This window comes from Lemur catta, chromosome 2 (assembly GCF_020740605.2).
Source record: "Lemur catta isolate mLemCat1 chromosome 2, mLemCat1.pri, whole genome shotgun sequence".
Classification (NCBI taxonomy): Eukaryota; Metazoa; Chordata; class Mammalia; order Primates; family Lemuridae; genus Lemur; species Lemur catta.
The window spans coordinates 11,635,791-11,659,733 of record NC_059129.1 but is presented as its reverse complement, the minus strand read 5'-3'; the positions used below and the strand labels follow the sequence as shown (position 1 = coordinate 11,659,733).

Here is a 23,943-nt window from a genome sequence, read left to right as displayed (position 1 = left end):
CAGGCCATGTGATCTCTGTCACAACAGCTCGGCTCTGCTGTGGCCGTTCAAAACAGCCACAGACAGTACACGTAAGGAACAGGCATGGCTGTGTTCCAGCGCAACTCCTCTTGCAAAAACAGATGGCCGGCCAGATTCGGGCCCTCAGCCACAGTTTATCAGCCGCTGGTCTGCAGCAAAGAACACGGGCTCTGCACAGGGCTGGATCTGTATCAAGATCATGAATTCACCACGCTGTAACTGAAACTCAGTTTCCTCTTTTATCATATGGGGACTATGTATCTCTAGGTAGGTCACTTGACCACTCAACCCGGGTTTCCTCATTTGTGAAATGGGGTTCATAACAGGGTAGGTTCCAGGAGGTTCTAGCTCAACGTGTTTAGCACCGAGTACAGTACCTAGCACATAGCAGGAGTTTCATCAATAGCTGTTGAACGAACCAATGTGATGGTGAGGGCTAAATGAGAACCGTAGTCTCAGCCCCAGTGCCTGACACGTAGGGAACGCTCAATACGTGGTCACTGCTCTGTCAGTGACAGTTCTACACACCCATATATAGGTAGACACTCTTACACACACACACACACACACACACACACACACACACACACACGCATGGCTGTCAGCTCCGTGTGGGCCGGAACCATATCCGACACAAAGCCTGTGTTCGTTAAAAACTGTTCATTTGTGGACATACAAAACACTCATGCAAATAAACCGGTAACTGCAAGCAGCTGGTAACTGGGCTGGCCTGCAGAGGTCCTTGCAACTCTCCATCTATATCCGTTCATCGCCCAGAAGGAGCTAAGGATCAGTTCGATCCAGGCCCGCGATTCCAAAGTGTTGCTGGCTGTGTGCTGGATTCCAGAACACCACCGCCCGTACTGGTCGAAGGATCACACCATTTCACTCCCTGGGTTGTTTCAGCACAGCTGTGCCTCCAGGATCCCACGAGGTTGCCATGGAAAACGTCCCTATTGAGGTGGGATGAGCAAGGGGCAGTGACATCCCTAACACACACATCAGGTGGCTTGTGAGCACCTAAGGAGTCTCAGGGACTGTTTCTCTTCAACTGCCGGGATGAGGTTCTGCCTTTGAACAAAGATGGTCTGCGCATTTGGAACAAGAGCCACCAGGTACTGCACTGCCCTGCACAAAGGGGTGCTTACGCTCAGCCAGGTCCCGGCCAGTCCCCCGGGCAGAGCAGGCAGCAGCTGTGCCCTGCCAGCCTGTCCGGAGCTCCCCTGAGTCCCGTCAGCCCCTTGGCTCTGTGTGCAGGTGAAGCTGCTTCTACAGCCTGGACGGCAGCTACCCCACTCTGGAGGAGGGAGAGGACTCAAATGGCAGCAGACAGGCCTCTCAGAGCTGCCCTGCCCGTGTCACACTCCCGGGCAGCTGCCTTCACCACGCCAGGATAAAGTCCTTGGCACTTGGACAGTGGCGTCAGAACAAGGGTGGAGGCTGTGTCCTCTCAGCATGACATAAACTAACAGCCTGGCTCCTTGGCCCTGGAACAGAATGAGCCAATGTCTGCCTGTGGCCACGCAACACCAAGTCTTCACTGAGTCAGTGGGAACGGGACATGGCAGGCCAGATGTAGCTCTTGGCTGGAAGAACTCGGCTTGCTCAACTGACACATCTGTTTTCCATGAAACGCTGTTTTTGATTTGGTTGTGGTTGTGTTGTTGTTATTTAAGGGTGGGGGGATTAAACCACCCTTCCGGAAAGGAAAAACAGACGTGGTGTGTCCGTGTATCTGTATATGGCAGACAGATAAACAGATAGACAGATACACACACTATGGCAGACGGTAACATCCCCATTTTACTGACAGGCACATTGAGGATGCAAGAGGCGAACTGCTCATCAGCAACACAGCCAGGATTCAAACCTAGATGGGATTATTCCACTGTCCATTTTTCCCTGCCACACTGTGGTGTAAAGCCTGAAATTAATATTACGGGCTGCCACGGCATCTGGGGAAAACCAAGAGGGCCTCAAATGGCCTAAATCTAAGTTCTCTGCCCACTTTGCTTCCTCGGATAAGGTCCCCCAGCCACACAACCCTCCTGATCACAGGGCCCAGGCACAGTTCCTGCTTATCCCTGAGCAGTGGGCGTCAGTTCCCCGCCAGCCCCTACGATTATTAGAACAAGACAATCCCATCCTCTTGCAGGAACAAGGGGTCACCTCCTCCTCTTGCTACTACAAAGCCTGGTTCCACAGCCGCTGTCTGCTCCCCCCTGTTCCCAAGCACAACCCCCTGTGGCCCTGCGTGGCATGCGGCATCCATCTCCCCTGGGCTGTGGGCACATGTGACCCATAAACTGCCGTAGATACGGTCTGCCCCATGTCAGGTGTCATCCTCATGGGGTGGGAATCCCTGCCTCACCAGTCGGGTGAAGAGGAGGTGATCAAACATACCCCCTGCTGCTTCCTGAGCAAGGTAGGACTATTATGACAGCCACGGAATGAGTCACTGCCAAGTCCCCATCAAGAGGGCATCTTGCCCAGTGCCTCCCTGCAGGTGGAACACTGGTCAGTTTCAAAACAGACGGGGCCGAGGACTCTGGCCTTCAGACAAATGAACCTCAAGTTCATCCCCAGTCTGGCCATTCGTAGCCACTTGGCAGACACTCTTTCGCCCTTCCATTGTCACCCTCCCACGTGTCTGTTAGCAGGAGCTCTGAATTCTGCAACTTCTGCCTGTCTGCATGCAGCCCAGGCCGGAACCACAGAGAGAGAGAGAGCAGTTGGTGACAAGGACAAAGTGTTTACATACCTGCAAAGAGGTGACAACATGTGCAATTAGAGGCAAAACCCTGATTAACTGAACTCAACTAACCAGAACCATCAATTAACTGAAATCTTTTTTTTTTTTTTTGTTTCCTCTCAGGAGACTCTGCGATCAGGAATTGAGAAAATCACAATTTAAAAAGAAAAAAATCGTGGTCTGGGCTTTTCTCTGGTTCGACCCTGATCCAGCTCCATGTCTGTCATCATCACACAAGCCACATGTGCAACTTCAAACTGTCTAGTAGCCATGTTGAAGAAATAAAGTAAAAAGAAGGGAGAGAAATCGATTTCATTCATCTATTTGATATAACCTAATATATCCAAAATATTATTGCTTCATCATGTAATCGCTATGAAAAAGGATCAGCTCTAACAAAAAAATAGGAAAAAGCATTAACGTGCTATTTTCTGTCCTTTTCGCTCCTGGAGCACAGCTCGATTCACACTAGCTGCACTGCAAGTGCTCGGCAACCCCACGTGGCTGGTGGCCACCTTATCGGACAGCACAGGTCTGGAGCAGAAGTCCCAAGTGACTGTTTAGAATGATGATTCTGGAGGGTTGCTATGGCTGGGATGTTTGTGTCGCCTCCAAATTTCATGTTGAAATTCAATCCCCAAGGCCCGAGTATGAAAAGACACAGTGTTCAGAAAACCTGCGACCAGGGCCTCACCGCAGAGCTCTGGGGGCTCTCTGCTCTCACGGAGGGGGTCAGTCCCTTCTAAAAGGGATGCAGAGAACTAGGTGGGCCCCTTTTGCCTTTCCGTCCCTTCTGCCACATGAGGACACAGCATCTGTCCCCTACAAGTGACACAGCAGTAAGGTGCCCTCCTGGAAGCAGAGAGCAGCCCTTGGCAGACCTCGAACCTCGAATCTTGATCTTGGACTTCCCAGCCTCCAGAACTGTGAGAAACAAATGTCTATTGTTTATCAATTACCCAGTCTTAGATATTTTGCTATAGCAGCCTGAAGAGACTAAGACAGGAGTTTACAACTAACTGGTCATCAGTCAGCAATCACCTGCTAAGTGTGTTCTTGCAGTTGGTGCATCATGACTGACAAGCTGACCTTGGGCTCCAATGGGTCTATCAGGACCTGGAGTAGAGACGCCAAGGTCTTGCTCTGCGGCCAGGGCCTTTCTCCACAGGGACGTGGCTGCAGTAGGAGCTGCCTGCCACGACCTCCGCCCCACTCCCTACCTCTTTGTCCGACATGCAATTGCTAGCATTCTCCCCATCTCCCACCTACATCAAACTAACACTTTAGAGCAAAAAAAAAAAATTTTTTTTAATTCTCTGAAAAGGCCCTTTCCCTACTAACCAAATAGGAATATGTAGGTGTAGGGTTTGATGGTATCTACAGAGACCTTCCCTCGAAAGAGCTTGCAGTCTGGCAAAGACAGTGACAAGCACACATGAAAAAAAATCAATGAATTATGGGTCCAACAAAAGCTAGCTGCTGGCTGCCTGGATCAAGGGCTAACCAACGCACGAGGCAGGTATCACCAAGCCTGTTTTACTCGTGACAAAACTGAGATCAGAAAAATGAATGAACTACCCACCTGCTATCGTGGGAATTCCAGAAGGACAGGAGCAGCAGGGAATAGAGCCAGCCTTCCTGTATTTTAATCATTCATCTGTTGACTTTCCCATTTTTGTCCCATCCCTGTAATGTCTGTTGTTTTATTTATTTTCCAGGGCTCTTTAAACCAGCTCCCCTTCTGTTTTCACTTCAATGAATTAATTTAAAAAGGAAACATTACCCATAAATGAGTAGAAAAACTAGTATAATCCGCCATAAATGGGAGGTGACTGGAAACTAGAAAAATAAACCGAGAGCTATTAATTCCTTTGAAGTGTGTTCATGCACTGGGCTTCAATCGACCTGTGAGCCACCGGGATTTCACCTGACACTTTGGTAAAGGCTGCAATGGAGAAGTTGTGAGATGCGCTTTGCCTGGCTGGGTGGGAAGACTTCAACAGGAGGAGGAGGAAAGGGACCAAGGTGGGGTGCGAGGCGTGGAGAAAGGTGCAGAGGCAGACGTCGTGGAGCGTGGAGTATGCAATGAAGAGAGGAAACTGACGCCTGTCTAAGTCACACAAACACGTTCGGTTCCGTGCCGTGCACTGAACACATTAAGGATACGGCCAAACACACTTTGGAGATATTTTTAAAGCAAGGGCTGAAACAACAGTATTTCTGTAACTCCCAGTTAACCAGAAAACAAGGAACCTAAGCCCCCACCCACCATCCCCCAGTACTACCCAGTACTGTCGTCTGGTTCCGCTTCTCCTGCAGGAAAATAAGAAGTCCTATTTCCTGGATGAATTCTGAACGCAAATGGCCAAGGTCAGGGGGCAGCAGACAGGAAAGGAGAAAAAAGAGGCAGATCAGCAAAAAAGGCCAATCAGGGCAGGCTGACACTGGAGCCCCGTCCCTTGCTGGGTGGGTGTGTGTGTGTGTGTGTGTGTGTGTGACAATCTGTGTGTGACAATGTGTGTGTGTGTGTGTGTGTGTGTGTGTGTGTGTGTGTGTGTGTGTGACAATCTTCCGCACACACATACCTTGCAAAAGGTCAACTTCTAAATTGGTCAGGGCAAGTCCAGCCAGTCTCAATCCCACAGGGAAGGGCTAACCGGCCCAGCTGACATCCCCAAACACAGGGACTTCTGTGTGTGTCACATCAGCCTCACTCCCTGCCAGGGGCTGCCTCCTTAGGGCCCAGAAACCTTGATGCTATCAAATTGTCCCTGAAAAAATGCTCACCTGCTTTCTCGGGTAAAGTACAGTGGGGCTTTCTGGCCAGCACAAGCCAGCAAAGATTTTTTAAAAGCCCATGGAAAAGCAAAGCATATATTCTACAATACAATATTTGTTAGAAGCCATCACGGCGCTTTATAAGGTCGTATATAATGCCAACTATAGCTGTGAAAAAACATTATTATTCAGCTCCAGAAAGGCATATAAATCCCTACCAAATGCAGGGTTTTTTTTTTTTAAGTGGTTTAATCCTTACTACCTTTTGCCTCTGCTGATTGCTGGGAGACAGTGGCTTGCAGAGGTGGTCTGTGACAGTGATTTCCTGAGAACCTTTAACTGAGCCTGCAGCAGACTTTTATTCACACATTCCCTGTATCCATTTTTTCTGTGCCCACCCCCAACCTGCCAAAGCCCTGCCTTGTCCATTCTGTGTCTTAATGGCCCTCAAATTTGTCCCCTCCTCTCCTAGCCCTCCGGTCCCTGTCCAAGGTCGGGCCTTCTGTATTGAAAGTCCCCTTTCTGCCCAGCCTCTGCCACCACCTCTAGGCTCACCTGTCCTATCCATTCCCCAGGCAGCAGCCAGAGTGATCTTCTCAGACTGATCTTGGACCACGCTGCTCTCCTGCTCAAACACCTTTGGTGGCTCCCTATTGACTACAGGATATGTCTCAAGCTCCCTGATGTGGTCTACAGTATCTGGGCCTGTGCCGACCTCATCAGCCCCATCGCTTGCCAATCCCCGTTCCTCTCCTGTGCTCCACAGATATCACACTTCTTCTGACCTCCTGGCAAGGCTCACACTTTCATCTCTGTTCTATCAGGAATGGCCCTGTGTGTCCCCTCGTCCCGGGCATTCGTGGCCTACTCTCAGTCACGCTTTAAGGACGTGGTGTGGACAACGGCTCCTCCAGGAAGCCTTCCGGGAGTGTTCTGGATTGTGTGAGCGCTACCACGTTATCACAGAACTGATGACACTCCACAAAGGAAAAACATCAAAAGTCCATTTATCTTACAAAAATTCAACTATAAACAGTCAACGGGGAAAAAAAAGGGACAGAGAGAGACAACAAGACAAATCATTTAAACAACGTGGTAACCTTGTACACCACTTGATCCTGCGAGTATATACCCTGCCTGTCATGAACATCTTGCAACGATTTCTCTCTCCATCTGGCCCAGGGGTCATCGTCCTGGGATCCGTAGACTTGAGGGTCTGTGGAGAGAGAATTCTGGGGGTCTATGAACTTGCACGCGTTTATTTTCGTAATTATTTTCACTAACTGAAATTTAGCATGGCCTTCCATCACGAGCGCAGGCAACAGTCTGCAGGGGTATAAGCAATACCCAAGACTTTGACACCAACAGAAATTGCAGCTATTTTCATGTCACATTGCCTTCTGAGCAGATGTCTCAAAATATTATTTACACTTGTCATTGCTTCAAAATTATGGTAGTTATTAGACCTGCTGCCAAATCCAGTTAGTTAATGTGCTAATAAAGAAGCAAATGCATTATTACTCCCCAAATTTATTTATATACACACATTTTGTTAGCTGTACTTCGATATAACCGCTTTCCTTTGTAATCCTGTGCAGTTATTTTTTGCATTTGAAAATATTATTCAGAGAAGGGAGCATAGGTTTAGAGGCCAAAGGGGCCCATGACACAGAAAAATCTACAATGTCCTTCTCTAGACTGTGAGCTCACTGGAGCCAGGCACTGAGTCCTTCACCTTCCAATCCCCAGTGCTTAAAGCAGCAGTCAGCATGTCATAGGGACTTTTTGAAAAATGAACTGAGATATTATATCTATCTGCCTATTAATCCCTCCTTTCTTCCTTCCTTCAATCCGTCCATCCATCCATCATCCATCCATGAATCCATCCATCCATCTGGTCCAACCTACAGTTTTAGCAATTGACATCTCTGCAGTTGGTCCCCAGATACAGTTTTGCTGCTCATCTGGGAACTTGGCCAGGAGGAAAAGTGACCCAATGTGGAAAAAGGGGACACTACTGTCTTGGGAATCTTGGGCATCTCACTAAACATGCCTGTGACTCGGTGGTCTTTCAGAGGTGGAGTACAGAGAGCTCTGAGTCCAGCTGCCATATCCATGCCTGTGTCCAGCCCATTTACTCCCCAAAGCCCAGGAACATTCTGGATTTCTGCTTTCAAGATACCACAGAGAAGTCAAACCTTAAAGAAGAGCCACAGCCATTAGCCGAATCCCCCAGCTGTGCGGAATGGTGGCTAAGGGGTCTGCCGAGGTCCAAAGACCAGCTCCCATCTTACTCTCTGCATGACCTTGGCCCAATCAATTAGCCTTGTCCTCTCTGTGCCTCAGTTTCACAATTTGAAAGTGAGGCTAACAACCGTACCTCCCTCATAGGGGTTTTTGGGAAGACTAAAGAGAATCTTCTCTATGGGAAGATCAGGAAGTTAATCCATGCCCGGTACTCAGCACAGGGGCTGGTGCGTATTAAGTGCTTGGCGAGTCTTAGTGATCATGACCCAGGACACGTCCTCCAAGGACGCAGAGAACTCCAGGGCTGTCATCCAGCACCCTGAACAATGGAGCTAAGGAATTAATCAACACCTACTACTTTCTAAAGATACTTAAATCCACTCATATGTAAAATGCAAATCAAAACAACAAGATACTGTTTTTAGCCCAGTCGGTTAAAGATTAGAAAGACTGATAATCACCAGTGCCTTTGAGAGGGGAAACAGGAAATCACATTCATACACTTTGACAGGAGATTTGAAGAAACCTCTGTATGGCACAATTCAGCTCTAGGTACTAAAATTTAAAATGCACACACCCTTTGAGCCAGCGATCCCTGATCTAGTCATTTACCCTACAGCAATTATGTAAAGACATAGGTACAAGAATGATCAACAGCAGCATAGTTTAAAATAGGAGGAAAAAAAACAGTCTGCATGTCTACCAACAGGAAACCAGTTGACTAGATGGTGGAATATTTAATTCATTCAATTAATCTTTATTGAAGTTACTACATACCAAATACCAGGCCAGGTGCTGAAAATATAGAGTTGGACAAAATAGAAAACAGTTAAAAATAATGAGGAAGAGCAGTATGTGCTGATAGGAAATGAGAGCTAAGATATATATAGACAAAAAGCAACTTATTTATAAAATGTGTTGCATTAGTTCCATTTCAAGAAATAAATAACTCCCTGCCAATATGCATGCGTAGTGTACACACACACACTAACACACATACACATACAAGGGGATATGCAAGGGAAAAATCTGGAAGGAGAAATTGAAAAAGCCATTAACAGCAGTTATTTCTGAAGAATGGAGTAAGGGGTATAGGAATTTGCTTTTCACTTGATACACTTTTGTATTGAAATTTTTACATGCTCGTATTGCTTTAATCCACAGTAGTCCAGTGGGCTCTACTCTTGGATCACATGCAGAATCAAACCCCTTCTTTTGGCCTCCACTGTTAACATCTGGTCCAAACCACCACTGCATTCCCTGGTTACTGCAACAGCCTCCTCCCCCACCCGTCTTTCTGTTCTTGACTTTCACCAACTACAACACATTGTCACCAGGGCAGCCACCGATCCCATTTTCAAAAGTCAGGCCACATCATTCTTCTGCTCAAAATCCTCTAAAGAATCCCTAGCGTGGAGCAAAAGCAAAGTCTTTTCTAAAATCAACAAGGTCCTAACAATCTAGCCCCACCTCCAGCGCCTGTCTTTCCCTTACTCACTTTGTTCTGGCCACACCAACCTCTGCTGTGCAAGAAACATGCCAAGCACATCCTACCCCAGGGCCTTTGCACTGGCTGCTCCCTGTTCCTCCAGCTATCTCCAGGGCTCTGCTACTCACACTCTCTGCTTGAATGCTGTTGCATGGAAGTGTCCCCACCAAAGTAAAAGGGCAACCTACTACCCAGCTGACCTGACCTGGCCAACATCTCTTTCCTGCCTTACTCTCCTTCACTCTTACCATCTGACATACACATCCATTTCTCCTTTGCTCTCCATTTAGAATGTGAGCTCATGAGAACAGGGACTTCTGTCATGTTCAGTGCTGTATCTCCAGCCCCTAAAACAGCGTCTGGCGCATAGTAGGCATTTAACAATTGTTTATTCAATGAACTGATCAGTAATATAATAATATGATATACTACTGATAAGAGCAACTATGAAAAACAAATCCAGAAAAGAACCTCAAGTTCCAAGAGGAAAATTTTTTAAAAAATAAATAATACATTTATAAAAAAACAGGTTTCCAGTCACAGCCACCCTCAGAGAACAGGGTGGGAGGAACACCCAGCGACAAACTAACACGTAAACACCTAACGGCCAGCACAGCACACAGCCCCTGGTTGTCTCAGGCAGCTGCTCGGCACACAAGACCCTTTCATGAAGTCCAGGGAGTAAATATTAACATTAATATACCAATAGGGTTTGGACACATTACAGCATCGGCCCCCAAAGCCACAGACTATTTCCAGGTACCAGACGGGCCCACACCCTCCTGAGACAACCAAACGCCTTAAGTCTGAAAGCCCCTCCCTGCAGGGCTGGAGGGGACAGGCTCCAGGACCATGCCTGGAACTCAACCCCTCCTGCTGCAGGGCACCCAGTGCCAGCTGCATCAAAGTGACTCGGCCACCGGTGGGCCTGGGGTCTCCATCCCCCAGGTGCGAGCAGGGGGCCCGTCATCCTTTTGCATCTCAGGCCATGCTGGCTTTTTAAACGGGAAGAGGAAGACGAACACGACAGCTTTCTTCTGTGTCTCATCACACCCAACTGCGGCGCTTGGCACATGCTAACTTGTTTGTAACTCCAGCCCACATGAGGTCACTTGAGAGCAAAAACTTAAAACCCAGTGACATTTATAAGGAGGTGTCCAACCAGTGGGACTTCACCCAAATGTCATCAGCGCTGTGTCACCGCAGTCATCAGACGCTGATTTTTAGACAGTCTCTGCACACCATACTTGGTTAGGCCAGTGGTTTTCAGTCCCAGGGTGATTCTGCCCCAGGAGACATTTGGCCTCATTTGGAGACATTTTGGGTTGCCAAAGGGGACAGGGAGTGCCACTGGCATCCAGTGGGTGGAGGCCAGGGATGCTGCTAAACATTCTATAACGCACAGGACAGCCCCATGCACGACAAACAACGATGCCGTCCAAAACGTCAGCAGTGCCGAGGCTGAGTGACCCCGGGAGTGGATGGCAGGGTGGACGAGGCTGCCCTGGGGAAGGAAGGCCCTCGGGTGACGCGGCGAGGCTGGAGGCAGAAGAGCAGGGTTGGTGAGACCCGGTCCACGCCCACCTGGGGGCTCCTGAGACGGGTCCTGGCAGCCGTCTGGGACTCTTAATCACAGGCGGACCCACTGCCCCGCTGTGTCTGCACACACCCCCGGCCAGAAGAGCAGCTTCCTCCACCTGTGGGGGAGCGAGGGGCAGCCCGAGGGGCCGGCTGGTGACGTGTTTCTTCCTTGGAGGAATTGTGCCCCTTACCACTGCCTCTGCCACTCTGCGGACCACTCAGCATCCAGGCAGGCCCGGGCTTTACTCACGTGGTGACAGCACAGTTCACCTCCGAACCGCATGCAGGCAAAGCATCCCAGCCCGCTCAGGTGACAATCTCCTCACTCTGGCTGCCCTAAACATCCCAGTATTTCAACTCCTGCTACTTCCCTCTCTGCAAAGAGGAAACCAGGCACCTAAATAGAGGAGGAGGAGGAATGTTCCAGAGAGAGCACAGAGCAAATCCCTGCAAAGGGGGAGTGCCAACATCCTTGCCCTCTCCATGGGCCAGGGCTGCGGGCGGCAGTGCACACCCTTCCCGAGCCTGCTCCTCCCACCGTGAGAAGAGGGGACAACAGAGGTGTCCTCGGTGTGTCCTTTATCCGGCCCCAGGGAGGCAGGCATTGTCACAGCTGCTTTGAATGGTGGGGAAACTGAGGCTCAGGAGGCAGAACGCCTTTTCCAAGGTGATGCGCTCAGCCAGTGAAGGAGTCAGGATTTGAACCCTGGACTGTGACAGTAACACCAGTCGTGTGACGACCGCATGTCGGGCGCTGTTCTGCCGCTTCATGTGCATTAACCCATCTGCTCATCCCAGCAGCCCTTGGAGGCAGCCACTGCTGTGACTGTCACACAATCCGAGGCACGGAGAGGTCGGCAAGTGCACGGAGAGCGGGTGGTCCACTGCAGCGGCCGTGACCTGCCCCCACAGGGCCGGTCCTCGCCCCACCAAGGGGCTGCTTGGGGCGACCAGGTCCGGGCTGCCCTGTTCCCCCTGCAGGCGAGACCCTCAGAGGACCCAGAATCCTGTCTGTGCAGGGACAGGGCAAACACGATGCGCAGGGGCCTTTTATGAACAAGTGACCCCAGCCAGAGGCCCCATCAAAGGGGGCAGCTGGTGGTTCCCACTAGCCGACATCTAGAGGCTCAGTGTGGTTTTACCTTCCAGTTTTTCAAAAATCCTTCAACCCCATTACCCTTCCCCTGCAAAAAAAAAAAAAATCTTTCTTGGGCCGAACAGAGACCACGTGCGGCTCAGAGGTGACCTCAAGAAGGCCCGAGGTACAACCCTGGGTTTGGGGCCATGTGATGAGAAAGGGACCCCCCGCCCCGTGACTGGTGCCGGATCATAACTGGGCCAGTGAGCACAGAGACTGGTCATCTGGCCCGAATCTCTTTTAGTTCCTTTTGTAGCTGGAGGTTCCTCCCTCTAGCACCGAGCTGGCTGGGTTTTGCTTTCCCAGAACAACAAAACTATGCTCGGCCCCACCCATCTGGCACCGCCCTGGGGCTCACTTCACTTTTCCACCCCGTCCTCTTCATCCAGCGGAAAAAAATAAGAGCTCTAGTTCCCAGAGGAAAGCGAGAAGGGGGTTATTATTAATAAGGTGCTTTTTTTTTCAGAAGGGCAGTTGGAGCCGGCAGGGAAGGTGGCCTTGAATTTGGGGCCGGGGCTGCAGACCCCTCAGCCCGGAGGAGCAGCTCCGCACCCGCCTTCCCCGCTGCCTCTCAGAGGCTCGAAGAGGAGCCCGGGGCTCTTCTGAGAAACCAGATTCAAACGCTAGGACAGCTGACATTTCCTGGAGGTGTGACAGAGAACAGGCAAAGGAGAGGTGGTGCTGGCCTTGCTTACGGGCAGAAACAACCTGTCTTCTCTGTCTGTCCGTCTGTCTGCTCTGCAACCACAGGCGGGAGCAGAAGGCCTGTCTCGGCCCACCCCGTGCCCCTCGCTGCCCCGCGGCGACAGCAGACAGAAGGTGCGAGTGAATGACAAGACTCAGCAAACCGTGCCCTGCCTGGGGCCTCTCTTGTCACATATGTGGGTCCTGTGATACTTTATTCAGCGTGGGGGAGTTCCGAATGTTTGTTTCTTGGCTCAGTTTTGGGGACAGCTTGTCACAAACAGAATGACAGCTAGGACTATTTCTTTCCACAACAACGCTCACACAAGCATTCAGTTTCATGAGTTTCCCCGTCCTCTCGCCTCCATTCTGGGACCCTCTCCCCCGTCTGAAGACCGCCCCCCTCCGCTTTATCCAAACGTGAACCAAGATGACAGTGCCTCAGGGAAGTCCCACTGGCAGCGCTAAGTCAGCAAGGGCCTGGGTCAGGGCCCCAAGGACAGAGAGATGCTACTCTCCTAAGGCACAACTAAGGTGACTTTACAAAGAGACTCTTTCTAAGGGAAACCAACAAGGGAGGTGCTATGGGCAGCAGCAGGGCTGGCCACAGCCAGGGCCTGTCACCACCCTGGGGGCTGAAGTTACCAGACCCCGGAGACAGTAGCCACAGCCATGGGAGAGGGCAGCCCCACAGCAGCCGTGGCTGTGACCAGGGGTGGGGGCAGGACACAGCCAGCCCACAAAAACCCCCATCTCGCCTGCTCCCACCCTCCGCCTCCTGCCAGCGCCTCCCCTTGGCTGAAGCACAGAGGAGTCTATGTTGGCGAATCCATCGAGGCCAGCCTCTGGGGGCCCAGGGAAGAAAGGACAAGGGTGGAGAATGGATCTGGGGGGTGGGGGGATGCTGAAGACCCTCAACCTGCTTCCTCTCGCCAACGCCCAAGGTGGAGATGGCCGGAGGACGCATGAAGATGACAGGTGGGGCTGTCCCCTGAGCAGCGGAGGACCCTGGCCTGCCACTGAGAGGCTGTGTGACGGGGCAAGCTGTGCAGCCCCTCTGGGCCCCGGTTCTCTCCCGTGTCAGTATAAACGCAGACCGCAGCATGCTAAGGTGTGGGGGCCACGGCCACGCTGCAGGAGAGCGAGGCCTGGGCCCGGGGCCTCCTGCTGCCACTTGGGACTCTGTGGCCTTGGAGCAGGGGCTGAGCCTCTCTGTGCCTCGCTGTCTCCTCCTGCAAAGGAGGGGGGCAAGAGCACCAAGGGCTGCTGTCCTGGCAGACGAGATCACGCATACATTATACAAGGTGTTCCGGCTCGTCCTAGGCACATAGAGAACACGCACTCGCCTCTCCAGCTCTCCGATTCTCACGCGTGGGCCCCGCCTATGGAGTTCCACATCCCTCACACAGCTGGCCCCCTCCCGCTGCTATTTCACGTGACAGTGATTTTCGTGATTGAATTATCCCGGCAACTAGACCCTGCAAACCCAGCCTGAACATTCTAGCACAGGCACCTTCTCTTTGAAGCTCCCCGGTTGGCACAGCCCTGCCCCCAAAACCCCACGGTGAAGACAGCCTAAGCTTCAAAGATCCCGGCACGTGTGACACGGATGCCGAACGTTAGCGACGCCTCCCCGCTGAGCCCCCAGCTTGTAGGTCGATGCAAACCCGGGGACAGCGCCTTGTCGCTCCGCCGGCGGCACCACCACGGGCTTCGGCCTCAGTGCTTGACGTGAGCAGGGGTGGGGTTGCTCTGGGAGGACATGAGGCTGCTGGAAGGGAAATGTGAGTGTCACCTCCCCAAGGTGTCACTGCTCCGCTCGCTGTGTGCAGGGCAGCCCCAGCTACCCAACCTGGAATTCACTCGGTACGGAGAGATGTTTCCAAACCCGGCTGCTCTGCGCTGCCAAGTGCGTGATTTATAGCTATCTAGATCTAATCTATATCCAAATTTAATCTACATCTTCTATCTACAGCATATTGGAACACATATCTGTATCTTGCCAGCACAGCAGTGACGGAGATGGTGTTTCCTTCGCAACCTGCCTCTGGGTTCGGGTCCTACCACTGACTGTATCACTTTTAAAACTTGGTCTCTCTGGCTTCAGTTGGCTCCTCTAGAAAACGGGGTTTCCTGATAAATGAAAGCGAAACTGCCTGGTTCAAATCCTGCTCCATTTGCTGCCTATTAGGCAAGTAACTTAACCTCTTTTTGCTTCAGTTTATCATTTGCAAATGGGGATGACAGTAATTCCTCCCATCTGGGACAGCTGTACAATGCGAATGTGTAAATTCATGCAAAGAATTTAACTTAGAAGAGTACTTAGCATGTAGTGTAGATGCTTAATGAATCTTAGCTAAAAATACGAAATTCAGGAATACACGTACAATGTACGACTCCCATCTCAAAGTAAACACATATATATATATATTCAATGTATACAGTCATTATTGACAAGAACAGTCATTTTAAGTGTTCTGCGTTAAGGGCAAAACTCAAACCTTCCATGTCTTAGGCCAAGCCCACTCCCACCAAGAACAGAGGAATAGTGATCTCAACACCATCTATTTTTCGCAACGGTGCATGTGGCTGCGCTTTGGGGAACTTGCCGGCTATTTGTGGAATGTTGCATCACACCACTCGCCCTGAGTCATACAGACTAGAAAGGAGCCCGTGGCAGGGGACCGCAAATCCTCCCTGAGGACAGTTCCACTGCCCGAGTCCAGCCTCCCTGTCTGCCGAGCCAAATCTCTGCCCAGGGAGTGGTCCCGCTGGTCACCTCCCCACCCGCACCAGGGCTAATTAGAGACCCAGTACATCAGAGGCGGAGGAAAAGACCACGGGGCAAGGGGATTTGGCCCCTCCGCAAACCAGCCTTGTTTGCCCCAGAGAGATTCTGCCCCCCAAGGAGGCCGATGCAGATGGGCTGAGAAGCAATTTGGGCTCACGGCGCTCTCAACAGATGCTGGGCACCGTAAGAATTAATGGGCTGGAGACTCAGGTAAGAGCCACTCAGAAGCTCCCTGATTACTCCGAAAACCGCTCTCTGCGGAGGAAAAGGTTAATTGAAGCCCAGAGCTGGAAGAGAAGAGAGGAGACGGCAATTGCTTTAATCCCAGGAGTGGGGAAAGAACTTCAAGAGAAAGAAGTTTGCACAAAAGAGGTTGGGGCCTGTCTCGGACAGAGGAACCAGGCCTAAAAATCGAGATATTCAAAAAAGACCCACTGCATCAGACCAGAAGTCTTGGCCAATCCCTCCCCAGACCCCAGGGTTTCTCAACCTGGGCACCGCTGACACTGAAGGCAGGACGATTCTTTCTCAGGGGGAGGGGTGCTCTCCTGTGCACTGCAGGACGTTTAGCAGCACCCCTGATCTCCACCAGTAGCACCCTTCACCCCAAAGTTATGACAATCAAAAATGTCTCCGGTCGTTGCCAAATGTCCCCTAGTGGGCAAAATCGCCCCAGTCGAGCTGCACTGGTTTATGCTGAAGCTTACGTTCAGCGGGACATCAGTCAGTTAATTAGCTAATGACAACCGTTAGCCAGATTTCTGACATTTAGCCCCATGTCAGCACAACCCTGCTAAGATCCGAAGTTCCTCCGGCCTGTTAAAATGCTCACATCGGACACTAGCTGGACGGGATGGCCCTGAATGTTTCTTCTCTCCCACCTCCTCAGTCCTTTTCTTTCACCCTGGCCTGAGAAGGTGATTCCTTATTCATTTTCACATTATAATGACACAAAGGCAGGGACGGAGCTTGAAGGAGCTAACACTTTAATTGAGTCTAAGGAAAACTGGCATTATTTTTATAGGAACCCAGATATAATATGCAAAATTTTCAGAACACTATTACTGCGGTCTTTTTGCAAGGTTAATTCTGTCTTAACCGTAAGCTCTCGGCTCAGATCTCCCCTCCTGAGCCCAAACCTCACCTCCCCGGCTCAGTTCTCACATCCAGAGAGACGCTACTTTAACAACCTTCTCCCGTCCGCCCGGTCACTCTCTCTTACAAACACGCCTGTCTTATTTCCATTCACTCGTTACCACCTGATATTACGGGTGCATTTATTTATTTGCATATTTTTCATCTGACTCCCACAACCAGAATGGATCCTCATGGGCAAAGCAAGCTTCTGTCTTGCTCCCTGCTAGATCCTTAGAGGCTAGCGTAAGGCCTGACCTCCACATGGCCCCACGGTTATTTATATTTACTGAATAAGAAAACAGATGAATAGATATAACGTTTAAAGTATTAGTTTCCTTTTACAGCCACTACTCATTTTCTACACGACCTTGTTCACAATCTCATGGCCCCCAGTGTCATCTTCACATCATGTGAATGTCATTCCCTCTTCTCTACCCCCAGTTAGTTGATCAGAGAAATTAAAGTATCCAAGTTGGTTTTGGAAACTGACAAACTGGGAGTGCTCCTCTAGCGACCCTTGATCTTCAAGTCCTGAGAGGGGGTCTCGGTGTAAAGCAAGCCCCGCTCTCCTCTACCTCGAGCTGACTTCACGAAGACCCAGACTGACAAATCTTTACTCTAGGAAAGAGCTCCTTTGCAGCTCCCAAGGCATCTGGGTGTTTGAGTAGAGGCCATTAACTAATTGCCAGAGAGGCTGTTGTGGAGTTGGGGGTGGCAGGAGAGAAGCCAGAATTAAATGACAAGAGATCTGGCCAACTGGAGTGGATTCAGAAATGATAAACCGTCCTGGGGATCGATGCAAGGGAGAGAATCAAATAATGAGCATTCAAATTTATCAAAACACTATTGACATGCTGGGACATGTTTCCTTTCCGTTGTTTTAAAATTAATTTTCTCCTGGGTTCATTGCCTAAACCATTTTACCCACAAGTCCTCTGGCAAACTATCTTTCAAAAAATTACTCATGGTGCAAAGCTAAGTATCTACCTATCCATCCATCCAGCCACCCAAAATGCTTCTCTCTACCTATGTATCTAAGTACATCTGTGGACACCTGTGCAAAGCATCCTTTATCCATCCGCCTACCTACGGACCTTGGACTGTACGTATCAATCCCATCCCTCCAGCTTTGCCTGAGCATCAGCAAATCTTTCTATTAGTCAAAGCAACTTTATTTTCCGGCAAAATAGGATCGTGGTTGAGATGATAGATTCTGACGGCATACAACCCTGGGTCTGACATCCACCAGTGCTATGTGCTTCCTGTGTGACATCGGGCGAGTGACTTAACCTCTCTGACCCTTACGTTCGTCATCTGAAAATTGGGTATCCTAAGAACACGCATGTGACTGTGGCATTTGAGGATTCCACGGGAGAAGCCAGTTCTTGGCAAATGGCAAATGTTAGCAAGGCTGATAATAATAATGCCACCAAGCTGTTAACCAAATTCAAACTTCAAATTCCTTGCAGTTTTTTTTTTTTTTTTTCAAATTTCCATTTCTAGGTCACCTGGTTCCCGGGTAACCACCATCTGGAGTCCAGAGAGGTGTTCGCCACTGCAAGCCAGGGCTTCCTTGGTATATTCCCAGGGACAGCCTGCTGCGGGGAAAGCTGACACCAGGGATTTAAACCTTACTCGCCTTCCTCATTCTATTAATCTGGCCGTTAAGCAGAGAGGCCTGCTGATGCTGACAGATGCAAAGCTCTGCTGTGCTAATGGCAGAGAGCATTAGAGGCGGCCTCAGCAGCCAATCAATCCATCTCCCCCAACTCAGAACAGCTGCACAGGGACAGATTAACCAAGCAATGGGTGAGGACCGCTGCAATTCATACCAGAAAGAGAGGGATGCATGGAGGAGAGGGACCCTGGGTGGCCCGTGCTCCTGTACAGGCTGGGCCCGGGCAAGCCACGTTGCTGATGCATGGTACAAGGAGACAGCTTGCAGCGAAATCTCACAGGTGGGCCCACCTGTGGCAGCTGGGCTGGAGGATGGAGCAGGAAACGCTGTCCTTAAAAGCAAAGGGCACTGAAGGAGGAAATGGCACTGACCTAGGCCCCAGAGCACATCTGCCACCTTACCTCTGCCTAGTTGGTTCTTCCAAGCTCGGCCACATCTGCCATCTTGCTCATGGCATATGCGGAACATTTGGGGCACTGTTCTCTGCCAGGAAACCATGCCCTGCCACTCTCGTCTGACCTGCCTGCAGGCAGCTGAACAGGATCCCACTGTTCACCCCGCAACGGGCTGAGGCCCAGCACAGAGTCAGATCTGGCCACAAGCTTGTGCCAACAGGGACAAAAAAAATTTTGCACTTTGGTTGGGTTCCAATGTCTCTTTAACACAGGAAATCAGAACTCGGGGCAACAATATCCTACAGCTCCCCAAAGAATGAGAACCAGATGAGACTGATGGAGCATTGTTTGCAGACAAATTGAGTCATTTCCCCAGTGGCGTGGCACAAATGTGGAAAGTCCGCCTCGTGCCATCGCTGGCTGCAGATCGAGGCCCCGGACCCTTGGGCTAATGGATGTGACTTGAACAGGGGTGGGGTGGGCTGTCACCCTCACATGCTGGCCGAAACCACTGGCATGTGATTGCTGTTTCCCACGAGGTTGTGGAGGGCTGACTGGGTGGGGTCCAGGGTGAGGGACGCAGGGGAGCGAGGGACAGAACCATCCACGGTGCAGCTGCACCACCCCCAAGAGATGAGATCCGGCTTCCGGAGTTCCGGACACAGACCATTTGCCCGTGGGTCTTCCTAAGTCTAGTAAGTTCTCCTTCTGGCGAAGGATGGGTACAGAAGAGGTTCCTCAGAGCGGCCTAACGTGCAGGCAGACAGACGGACGCAACTTCCTTCTGGGGCAGCTGGGTGCTGCTGCCCCAGCCGCCAAGGAGAAAAGTCATCCAAACGCAAGGACAGGGAAGAACAACTTCCCACTTCACGGATCCCCTCCATCTCCTCCCTCCCCTACGTTCTCCTCCTCATGATGGTCAAGCAGGAGCAAAGGACAGACGCAAACTCCAAACAAATGGTTATGGTTCTTGCCACAGGTAGGAGGTGCCTTCAGACACCTACGTGCAAATGTGCACACCTGCACAATTACACATGTGCGTACAGAAACACGTGTATGCACACACACCCCCACTACCCTACACAGGGCGGGAGGGCAGCCTTACATGCCTGTCCAGCCTTTCTGAGCCACAGGGCCAAGAGGATGCACAAACGCCCCCTCGAGAGAGAGCTGGTCCAGGAACATCAAGGCAGAGAGAGATGAGCGACAAAGACCTTGGGGAGGTACTCACCTGGGCCTCCAGCGTGATCAGTGGGCTCGGGGCGTGTGGGTCCTGTGGGAAGATAGGAGAAAACACACATGAGGAACGGGGAAAAGTTAACCTTCTACCCCAGCTTGACTTCCTCGGTGCACAATCAACCCCACGGGGAGGGCAGCCCCACTGTCTCCCCCATTCTACAGAGATGTCAGGACAGCGTGGCCCCATCTGCACCCCCCAATCCGTCCCCCCACACCCAAGGGAGGAAGGAGGCTCGAGTTTTTCATTAAGGGGACACCCACTTGGAGATCCTGCAAAACAAGGAGGTGTGAAGATAAAAAGAAACAAAGCACCCCCTTGCCAAATATCACAAAGTGTGTCCAAATCCTCTGCACGGAGGAGAAGTTGGGCCCGTAAGAGGATTAGAAATAAACCTGAAAGAATATAAAGTCCTGATTAGGGGCAAGGCCATCAGTTTGTGTCTGATCTTGGAAAGAATGAGGGAAGGAATGAGACAGGAGCTTAATTCCTGGTATGAGGGGCACATTCCAATGGGCTGGGGAAGATCCTTTTTAGGCTAGAGAAGGCCAGAGAAACGTCCCATTCATTCCCTCTCTACAAAAGCCAATTGACTGGGAAAGTTGGTGGTGCTGTCTCGGCTCATTAGGCATGAACTCCTGGGGCCGGAGCAGAGACAGGGTGGGTACAGAAGGAGGACGGGGCTGACGGGAGGAGGTGGTGGTGTTCAGTGAGCGGTTTCCAAGGAAAACAGGAAACCCAGCACATAAGGGCTATTTTTGTCTACACCATGTCTGCTCTGAACTTAACCATCTCAGAATTCATGATTCTGGAAAAAAAACAAGCTTCAGTTGCCTCTTACAGAGAATGGGTATGATTTGAGGGCCCCTGAAGTACAAACCCAGTTGGAAGCTATGCTCCATTTTAGCAGATTTTCCAACACGGGCTTCTAGGAAGCAATGCAAATTAGCACCAGCCCACGGGCCTAAACCGTGCACAAGAAGGAAGTGAAGGGAAATTGCAAAATTCTAAACCCCTAAGCTAGGTGAGCTGCCACGCACTTTCTCAATCACTGTTTTATAACGATGCCTGACTGTGAGGAGCAGAAGAGGCAGGATCTTGGAACATGTAGGGCTCTGGTCAATTCTGCCCTTTCCAGATGAGGAATTCACTGTCCCCCAATTCCAGTTTGGAGTCCCATTCCCAGCCCTTCCCCGCTGGTGTAGCTCATAGGAAGTTGCCAAGAGAACGTCTCACCCTCATTTTCACAATCCCCCAATACTGGATATTCCACATAACCAGGAAAATACCAAGGGGAACGTTTTCTCCCACTCTTTCCACGGTGTAGCCTTGGTCCATAAGGGAACTCGGATTCATCGTAAAGGAAATATTTCAGGGCTCGCTCCTCAAACTCTTCCTAGCCCCTTCCCAAGGGTGACAGAGTGGCAGCTATGACCGGTGAGAACCCAACATTCATGGAGCTACTTTCATCAAGCGAGCAGGCTATTTTATCGTTCGTACGCAGGACGAGTGGACCCTATACTTCCTGTTTCCTTATGTCAAGCAAGCACCCACCAGGCAGGGCCCATTTTTGTCTGTAGGAGACACGACCATCCTCCTGGCCTGTGGCTGGCCGTGTGTGTCAGACCTGGTACATGCTGCCTAGGGAGAGAGAGTGCCCGGCGTCTGTGGTTTGCGTCACAGCAATCTGTGACTGTCTGTCTGTCTGTCTGTTCGAATCTCACCATCTCGATTCCGATTACAAGATAAGGGCCTGGCATGGTGGCTCATGCCTGTAGTCCTAGCACTCTGGGAGGCCGACGTGGGAGCATTGCTTGAGGTTGCAGTGAGCTATGATGATGCACTCTAACTGGGACAACAGAGCGAGACTCTATCTCAAAAAAACCAAACCAACAAACAACAAAAAAAGCCAGCAGAAGCTGTATCTCAGCCTCAAAATTCACCTCAATCTCAAAGCCAAGTTCTAGCAAAGCACTGCGCTGGGCTGTTGAGTGCATGCCCAGATTAATTAAGCTGTACTTCACAGCCCATTTGGCTACTGTCTGCGACTTACGCTTCATTGCTCAGAATGTCTAGAGGGTGAAGAGGGGAGAATGCCATCCCGAACCCCTAAAAACAACTTCATTGGAAAAGACCTTCCTTGGGAAGCTGCAGGAAATCCCCACCCACTGTGTCAATGAAACCGAGAGCCAGATCCCTCAAAGACACACTGAAGCATCAACTCTCTATTCGGTGTTCCAAAATCAGAGACCCTATCAGAGCACAGTCAGGGGTTCAAGATTTACTAAAAAGCTTCTTGGAAAACAAAAGCACAAATGCTATCTATTTAGCATCTTAATTAAATAGCCAGGAAGAAGATAAAGTGCTCACAAGTGGCCACATCATTAACACTTAGGATGCACATGCCAACGAAATTTTTCTCTCCCTCCTCTGCGCACATTGGAAATGGAAGACTCTAGGCTCAGTCCAGAGGATTCCAGGTATGACTATATATCTGTGAGGTCTCACTTGCAGCAACATCCGCCTTAATTGGAAAGGCTAACGAAGTGGAACCAGGTCAATGATGCTGTCTGCCTAATCCATCGTGTCTGTCCAAACTGGGACTCTCTGGTTTACCGTGGAGTAAATTCCTGTCCGTCAGAGAAGAGGCTCCTAGAGACCAGAGGGCGATTTGCAATGTGTTCACATGCTACAGCGCAGCAATTAATGCAGGTGCCAGGAACCACAGAACTGCCTACGCCTACGGCAAGGAAGGCCCTTTCGTGTCGTCTATTGCAATGACTAAGTTGGGGAAGTCAAATGAGGAACCAGGTAGACTGAATGCGTAGCCCCGGTTCTTCTCAGCTCCCTGCGGCCACACCCTCTGCTCACGTGACCTTGCAGTTCTTTGCACGGTGCCGTCCATCCCTTAAGCCTGGGCTTGTGCGTCTGACTTGCTTTGTCCAATGGGAGGTCAGATGTGATGGAAGCAGAAGCTTGAAATATGCTTGGGTGACTGAGCCTGACCTCTTATGCTTTTGCCACCACAGGAACATGCCCCAGGTAGTCTGCTGGTCCAGGAAGGATGAGAGACACGCAGAACAGACCCGGACCCAACCTGCAGCCTGGAGCCAAGCCCAGCCTAGATCGGCCAACCCCCACCCAACCTTCGGCACAGAGAAAATATATGCTTGTTTTTTCACGCTGTTGAGTTTTGGGGTCATCTGTTCCATAGCCTTATTATGGCCATAACTGATATAGTTCCCAAACACTGACCTTGACAGACCAAAAAGTATTGTCACAAACAGTCTTGGAACCTGAACAATACATACTCTTTTTCCCTAAGTCTGCAAAGACATTCCAGGAACCTGAAATAACTACAACCAAAAGCTGTCAATCATAGAGGGCCCACCACGTGCCAGGCCCTGTGAGAGTGGACCATTACCTCAAGCAAGAAAATACCTGACCATCAGGGTCTTGTGCCTCCTCTGAGTTAGCCTTCAGCCCCTGCCAAATGCACCAGCCCTTCTGGATTTATTATTTAGATGCCATTACAACAACTTTAAAGGAAATGATCACTCTGAATCCTCTTGCCCTGAAATACAGACAGTTTCCATTGTTCTGGTTTATTCTAAACTTCATCCTGTGGGCACAGTACTTGACCAAGGTTTAGAACAGTTCTAATAACTGGCATTTGCTAAGTTCTTACTATGTTCCAGACACTGGGTTTAACTTCTATGTCAGCTCATTTACTGCTGTAATAACGCTAAGAGGTAGATACTCTGATTATTACCATTATAGAGATGGAGAAAGTGATGACCAGAGAGACGGAGTGACCTGTCCAAGGTCACACAGATGGTGCTGAAAGCCTGCATTTGATCCAGCATCTTACACTTGAGAAACCTACATTCCACAATTTTGTAGGAGCTCTCCTGGAGAACACAGTCCTGCCTTAGATAAAGTAGTCCTGCAATTTGGATAATGTCTATCGAAGGGAAGAACAGTAGCCCCTGAACAAATATGTAATCCTTTCTTA

The 23,943-nt window shown here is 50.4% G+C and overlaps 1 protein-coding gene across 1 annotated transcript in view; it reads right to left on the bottom strand.

Annotated features, from left to right (window-relative positions):
• Window positions 1-23,943, bottom strand: part of XYLT1 (xylosyltransferase 1) — a 284,392-nt gene that overhangs the window by 176,374 nt on the left and 84,075 nt on the right. Inside the window, exon 2 of the mRNA XM_045542679.1 lies at window positions 19,923-19,964. Coding sequence (XP_045398635.1) covers window positions 19,923-19,964 — 42 coding nt within the window. The remainder of the gene's footprint in view (window positions 1-19,922; window positions 19,965-23,943) is intronic.